The sequence below is a fragment of the Patiria miniata genome, unplaced genomic scaffold (assembly GCF_015706575.1).
Source record: "Patiria miniata isolate m_02_andy unplaced genomic scaffold, ASM1570657v1 HiC_scaffold_22, whole genome shotgun sequence".
NCBI classification, from domain to species: Eukaryota; Metazoa; Echinodermata; class Asteroidea; order Valvatida; family Asterinidae; genus Patiria; species Patiria miniata.
In genome coordinates, this window is record NW_024037061.1 from 18,618,122 (window position 1) to 18,625,889 (window position 7,768).

A 7,768-nucleotide genomic window follows, 5' to 3' on the forward strand; every position below is an offset into this window, starting at 1 on the left:
AAGGCTTAGGCCTACTTACCCCTAAATGTTTTGAATTTTGCATACATGTACATGTATATTTGTATTCACCCCTTTTTGATAAAAAAACAAGGCTAACACCTTACCGTTTTGAATTTGTGATAAAAATTTGTTTTTGCCACTTTTTGATAAAAATGCAAGTTTAACACTTACTTTTTGAATTTTTGATAAAACTTTGTTTTATCCCCTTTTTGATAAAAATGCTCAACCCCAAGTTACTGTTTTGAATTTTTGATAAAAATTTGTATTCTCCCCTTTTGGATAAAAAACAAGGCTAACCCCTTACCGTTTTGAATTTGTGATAAAAAGTTGTTTTCGCCCCTTTTTGATAAAAAACAAGGCTAACCTTGAAAGTTGAAAGTCCATTGTTTTGAATGAGTTGTGAAATGGTTTTCCCCCCCAAAAAAGGATTATTTTCCTTTTTGTTTGATGTGAAAAAGTCAGGTTTTATTCTTCATGTGGTCATATATTTGTCATGTTTGAATTTGTTGAAGAGCTCATTCATGTTTTACTATGAAATGCAGTTTTAATGTAAGTTTGTATTTCATGCGCTTGAGTTTTTGTTTCAGAATCAGATTTTGTAATACATATAAACAAGTGTTGTGCTCAACTTGTCAGAAATTAAGTTGCTTGCATTATTGGTTTGGACTGTGAGGTTACTTGTAAAATGTAGCAAATTGGTAAATCAGAAAATATGAAAATAGTGTCGGAAAATTTCACTCCTTTCATTTGATCTGATCTTTCTATTGAACTCGAAAACAATGTGTATATCAATGGACAATTCACAGTCCAGGAATAATATTACATTTTCCACCTGACCTTTGACCCCAAAGGTCATGACACAGACGACGATATGGACTATACCATGGATCTTCCTGATGACTCGAGGGCAGCACGCCCAGACACGGAGAGAAGCTCGCCGTCTGCCAGCGACAGCCGACTACCGGCCTTGGAAATTGGACAAGCCTTGAAGGTGGGATCAAGATTTCTTGAATGAAGTTGGGGGAAAAATATGACTGGGATAGGGAGGCGATAAAAATATGGAACTTAGGGAGACCATGTGACTGCAAACATTGCACAAAAGAGAAAAACAGATTTTTGCTTGAGAATGACTAATGTGTCGTTACTGATGTAGACAAGTTTGCTCAACTGAATTTGATGCTTTCAGGTTGCAGTAATCGTGAGAGTTATCGGACAACTTCTGGTGTGAAAATCTGTTGTCTATTTTATTATTGTATTATTGACTCTATTTTGAATAGGGAAATCACATCCAAGGACTCATGATGCGAACTGAGAAAACCGTCCACAATGAGTACTTTGCAGTGTTGCATGTTTACTTTTCAACAACCACATCAAATGTTAAAAAAAAAAGATTTAAAAAAATTATGAATCTAAAGAAGAAACCCCAAATGTAATGGTCATCTATTTAACATCTGAACTTTGAACATGTAAAGGCTTTTCACAGATCACATCTCATTTCATAGTGTAAAAATGATCTCTTATTTCAACACAAATTGCTGGGGCATATGAGACTTTTACTTCGGTTTTACTTACGATTTTTATGGAAATATCTTCTGCATCTTGAAATAAGTTTATGGGTTTGAAAACTGACTTGTTTCTTAACAGTATTAAAGTCGAAAGATGTTTAATCTGAACATTTCTCTTTCCCCCTTCTCCCCCAAGGCTCGTGGCCAGATGCTCCCCGAAAGCGACGATGATTCTAGCTCCTTGGGCTCCGACGCCGACATCCCCCTCTTATCGGGCCGAGGCCACACCCCTTCCACTCGGGCCACGCCCAGCCACAAGATCCTGAGCGTGATCAGTGACGCCGAGCTGCGACGCATGACGCTGGCCAGACCGGCCCCGGGAGGGCGCTATTCGGGCAGGTCACTGCGCAACGCCATCACGGCGCTGCAGAAGCAGATAGACAAGCAGGATCCTGTTGAGGAATTCAAGGTCAGCTCAAAGGGAAAAAAAAGATCAGAGGACCATTTTGTTGTTTTTTTTATTTGGTTTAAATCTTACAAAAATTGCATGAATTTCTTAGGCTGGTAAACTTTCAAATGTGCAACAGAGTTTGCATCTGTGACCAAATTATGCACCCTCGGCCATTTTTCGGGTCGATTTTTACAAATGTAATCAACTTTTTCTTTAAAATGAAGGTGCTACGTAACGTCAAACTAACAGACAACTGTGAGGAAGCCAAGAAAGCCGTCAACAAAGACAAGAACAGATATCGCAATGTACTTCCATGTAAGTTGCAATTTGTAAATTGAGGTAATGTTTTTAGGGTGGCCCTCCAGTTGAAAAGTGCCCTCTGTTACGTAATCCTTCAAAGCATATTTATGATCATTTGCATTTATCCCAAAAGTAACCTTCCAAATTGTTATCCAAAAGCTGACTTAGCTTAAAGATCGTACGAGTTCCAAACACCCCGTGAAATTATTCCGTCTGGCTTGCTGTCATGTAGAGGAAATCACGAAATGTGGGTGATTCTCAATGATTAGTCAGTTGACTGATTGTTGGAAATACAGAGTGCTGTGATCGAAAGGTTGTGCATGATTTTCCACTGTTTCCTCCAAAAAAAAGTAATATCCACTGATCTGAAACTTCAACAGGTTAGGTTTTGAACATTCTTCTTTGGATTTTGAGTGGTGTTTTATTATTGGTAATAAACAAAATGCATGAAAAGCAAATGATTTCAGTTGGACACTGTGTTGCTTAAATTGCTCCTCTTTTTGATTGGTTTTTGTTTCAGACGACGAGACCAGAGTTGTGATCGAGCAGGCTGGCTGAAGCAACTACATCAACGCCAGTCACATTGACGTCTTGGTGGGTAAGGACACCCACCGCTACATCGCCTGCCAGGGACCACTGCCGCAGACTACCGGAGACTTCTGACAGATGGTCTGGGAGCAGAGGTCGAATGTCGTCGCCATGGTGACACTGGCTGTTGAAAGTGGCAAGGTCAGATTTCAAACTTAAGATTTTTGTAACAATGTGCATTGCTATTATGGTATTTATTTTGCTGTGGCCATGATAGTATATTTTCAACAAGCAAAATTTGGAAACATTTTTAATACTCTTATTGTGTAAAAAGTAAAAAGTGTAAGCAAATGCATCATGTTTTGGTTACAAATCACATCTGAGTTATAACAATTCCCTTAACATAGAAGCCTCGCAATTTGCAAACAAATGTAAATTTAAAGCCACTTCTAAGACATTTGCAGTTCAAAGCCAACAATTGAGAAAATGCAGTTTAAAGATTGAGGTTAAATGAAAGAAAAACTATGGTCTGAAAATACACTTCATTGAAGTGTGCAATACATTTCAGAACTTTGGGATCAAAACGAGACAATTGGCATCATGAATTCCTCAAAATCTCAAACTTGGTATAAATTGAATGACACATCTCTTGCCTACTTTTCCTTTTAAAGCGCGCGGTTTTGACAAACCATGCCACACTTACCTTCAATATCACCACTAGCATTTTATTTACTGTCTAAACTAAAGCAGAAGGACATAATACATACCGATAGCACGGGGAAAAAGACTTATTACAATTATGCTTGTGTGATGCAATCAAGCTAAATAAGGCATTTGTCGGGAACTTTCATTTGGAGATTCAGGCCAAAGTAGGGCCACTTCATCACATCACTTCATCACATCTCTTGGTGTTCCGACTGCCATAATTTTTGAACTAAAGATGGTACTAGCATGCGGTTTTCACAGCAGTAATGCTGAGATTGTGCTCTTTTCAAATCTGTAAAAAAAAAATTGACCAGGGTCGACAAACGACTCATTTAGCTTGATCGCATCACATGTTTCTTTGCTCATTTTGATGCAGGTAAAGTGTGACCGCTACTGGCCTGATTCCATGGAGACACCCATCACAGTGGCCGGCCGCTATCAGCTGAGACTGGACAGTATGCAGACGATTGACCACTTTGACATCCGCAAAATATCCATGAGTGATATGAAGGTATTGGATAGGAGGCAGAATTCGTACCATTCATTTTTTTTATGTAAAAATTAGTAGAGAGTCAGTCACAGGGTGAATACCAGTACATCATAGTCAATTTTTTTGGTTATTTTCCAGATGTTGATAAAAAAAAAAAAAACATGTTTCTGTGTGCAGCATGTAACCTAATTCATACTTTATGCAAAGTAAAGTAATTAAATTTTGGAATGGTGAACAACTCAATGAAACCACAGTTGTTGATGTCATAAATATCTCTTGACTTTCATTTTTGCATTTTGACATGAAAAATGGACTGGCCTTATTATGTGCTCGGCAGTTACCGGAAATAGGTTTGCGAATGACATCAAAAGGAGCCAACTTGGATTTTGTGACGAAACTGACACCAACCATATTTCGTGCTTAAAAGCTGTTCATATGCTACCTGTGCTACCTGCTCACAATTTTTTTGGGTTGTGTCCTTACTTTTCTCTGCTTCCCTAGACCAACACCATCCACTACGTCACCCATCTCAACTTCACCACCAGGACAGACCACAGCGTGCCCTCCTTAGCCCTCCCCTTACTGCGCTACACCAAGTACATGCGCAAGATTCACGCCAATGGGCCAATCATCGTCCACTGCAGCGCAGGAATCGGCCGCACCGGAACGCTGATCACCATCGATACCCTCATGGCGTTGATCGATCGGGACGAGCCGTTCAAGATTGTCAACATCGTCAGGGATCTGAGGACCCAACGCCAGGGCATGATTCAGACCAAGGTTAGCGACTTGAGTTTTTGTATCCAGTATCTACAGATTTTTTTTTTTCAGAAATAGGAATCATTTAAAATTGACTTTTTTTGTGCAACCCAATTTTGAGTACAGAATTGTTTCATTTATTTCCATGGCGAAAATCCTTTTCTGAGTACAATAAGTACATTGAAACATAACGTCGTACGGTATAAATAAGGTTTAAGAAACTGGACATTGGATTATAGGTTGGAACCTTATTATTTGGAGAAAAAAAATATGCTGAACATGTCTAAACAGTTTGCAAAACAACTTAAGTCGGAGTCCTTTCGTAAATAGTGTTTGACAACAGGGATGTAAGCCTTTCTGCAATTGCCCGATTTCAGGCTTTCTTAAAAAGAAATTGTCAATGATACCATACATGTGTGTATACTTTTCCTTTGTACCTCAAATTTCTGGCAAAAAAAATGTCAGAGTCCACTTGCATCCCTGGCGCATAGGATAAGAACATTAAAAGACTGCGTGTCTAACCACATATATTCCAACTCAAAGTACTTCAGCAAAAAAGCCGTGGTGCTAAAGCTCATTTCCTACTACACCGACTTGTGTTCCAGTTTTTCTCAGAAAAGGACTCGGCTTCAAAATTGGATAATTGTGATGCTGAATCCCATTTTTATCTTTGTTCATAACAGAGCTGGTTTGATTTTAGATAGTTGTAAATGTTTTAACAAACTTTAAATCAGATATGTATTTATGTTGTCGTCCATATTTTCTTATTTTTGTCTTCACCACAGGACCAGTATCTGTTCTGCTACAAGGCGACCATTGAACTGCTCAAGACTCTCGTCTGATACGCCAAGTATTCTTCTCAGAGATAATAATAATAATAATAATAATTTGGGAGGCTAATCATCCTTACTCGCAGCTGGTATGCTGAATTGCGAAGGACGCGGCTACAACGTGGTCGGGCCGCTGGCACGTAAAGGCGCCTATGGCTGCCGGCCACATCAACCCATATATGACCACGGAGCACAGCCTGAGATCGAAAGTGTTTGATTTTTCCGGAGGGAGGAAAACCGGAGGGCCCGGAGAAAAACCCTCGTGGCACAGGAGAGAACCAACGCACAACTCTACTCACATGTGATCCGCGGCCAGGATACGAACCGTGGTCACCTTGGTGAGAGGCGAGCACTTTACGCACAAGCCACCCATGTTGTTACAAAAAGTCTTGAAGGTGATATTGAACAGTGCAGGGAATGAGTCCATGATGGAAAAAAACAAGGTGGGGAGAATCATTCCTATGTGAATACTGCTCACACAAAGTTTGGTTTCGTTTAGAGAGTTTGGATGTCTCAGAAAGGAGGAAGTTTCGGTGAGCGTCTCAAGGTGTTAAGTGGTCAATCTTCCATTTTTCCATATACCTCCAGACTATTCTAGATTCAGATTGGTCTAAAAGAAAAAAAATTAATTTCTTGGAAGTTGTAACGGAAGCTGTATTTATTTTGATATGCTGTAAGAATTCTCAGATTGGAGAGTTTTTTTTGTAATGAAAGCATTATTTGCTCACTGCGGCACAAGATACTTAATTGATCATACTCGTAGATTTAGCAGAGATTTATTTTTTTTCAATACCCGTCCTTATATTTATTTCAAGATGGATTTGCGTGAATTTACTTTTACCCAGCCATATTGGATATAATTAATTGTAGTGTTTTTTTAAATGGACATTTTCAGTACTTGCATAAAGATCAATTTTTTTTTGCATTCAACCAAAAGACTACATATGAATATTTAACGCATGATAAAAAAATAAACCTTCAGAAATTAAGAAAACCTTGCGGACGTTTTAGCAAAATATATTTTTGCGCATTTTGTGAGATCTTTAATGATATATACAATTTTGCCATCGAAATGTTGAAATAGTGGACCCAAACATTTTGGACAATGTTGAAGTTGCATGAAAATTTTATTATTTTTGAGATGTCCGTCCTAAAAAATGAAATAATAAACTTGTTAATGAAAATTAAACTATTGCTGCATATGAAGTTAATAATTTTTTTTTGTAGAGCCGTTTTATCAACAAAAAACAAAAAAAGACAGAAAGAAAGATCAATAGTAGATGGAACACACACAAGGTAAACAAAAGGTTAAGATTGCGTCATCTTTTTTTTTTTGTGGTAAATTTTATCAAAATGTTGTTACAAGATGATATTACCATTCTTTAGTTGAATGAGTTTTTTTTTTAATCTGAAGTTCAGCACTTAGGGAGTAAAAAAGTGTAAATAAAGAGTTTAATCAGCCTTTTTTAAAATTATTCATTCAGAATTCTGTATTCATTCCATTTAATGTGTGATAATTACTTCTTTTTTGTGATATAAAAACATTGATTCCTTATTTGATCAGTCGCTTTTAATTGGGAACTGTCTCAAAATTCTTGCCTTGCGGAAATGAGGATCGTGGCTGATGAACTGAATGATCCTTGAATTTATACGAAAGCCTTAAAAGAAAATTACTGAAAATTGTAAAATTAGCACAAAAAGCGGTACGTGATAATTCTAAATACATGTAGGCACATGAGTTGTAATTTTTGTATTTTTGTGGAGAAATTTTGGACAAATTTTATAAAATGAAAAAAGAAAGTGCTTGAAAGGATCAGCCAATCCTGCTTTGCGTTTAATAATTGAACAATTGTTATTGAGTAACGACTCAGATGTATGTTTTTTTCTGACTTTTTAATGCAAGAATGACTGTTTAGTGACCAATGATGGCATTTATGTCTGCAAGAATTTTTGACAGGTCAAAAATTGTATATTTGAAATCCATTTGGCTTTAGTGTGTTTGCAGAACAATTTATTTTTGTTGTTGAAGCATTAAGAAAGACGGTATGCGGTTTTCATCTCATTTCTGTTTTCCTTTCTTTCTTTTTTCTTTGTACAATATAAATTCCAGTTACTCATATTCAAGTGTTCTTATAAGAATTAATGTACTTAAGTAAGAAATCAGAGAACTTTAGTGATCTAAAAACGTGCTTTTATTGTT

The 7,768-nt window shown here is 37.3% G+C and overlaps 2 protein-coding genes across 2 annotated transcripts; both read left to right on the plus strand.

The window, feature by feature from the left end:
- The first annotated feature begins 372 nt into the window (after window positions 1–372).
- On the plus strand, window positions 373–2,877 carry LOC119730934 (tyrosine-protein phosphatase non-receptor type 20-like). The gene is made up of 4 exons (XM_038204005.1): window positions 373–991; window positions 1,702–1,974; window positions 2,181–2,271; window positions 2,777–2,877. The coding sequence occupies exons 1-4, from the start codon at window positions 872–874 to the stop codon at window positions 2,812–2,814; spliced, it is 522 nt and encodes a 173-aa protein (XP_038059933.1). The 5' UTR covers window positions 373–871; the 3' UTR covers window positions 2,815–2,877.
- LOC119730933 (tyrosine-protein phosphatase non-receptor type 13-like) lies at window positions 2,854–5,671 on the plus strand. Its single transcript, XM_038204004.1, has 4 exons — window positions 2,854–2,985; window positions 3,866–4,000; window positions 4,481–4,759; window positions 5,524–5,671. The coding sequence occupies exons 1-4, from the start codon at window positions 2,923–2,925 to the stop codon at window positions 5,578–5,580; spliced, it is 534 nt and encodes a 177-aa protein (XP_038059932.1). The 5' UTR covers window positions 2,854–2,922; the 3' UTR covers window positions 5,581–5,671.
- The last annotated feature ends 2,097 nt before the right edge of the window (window positions 5,672–7,768 follow it).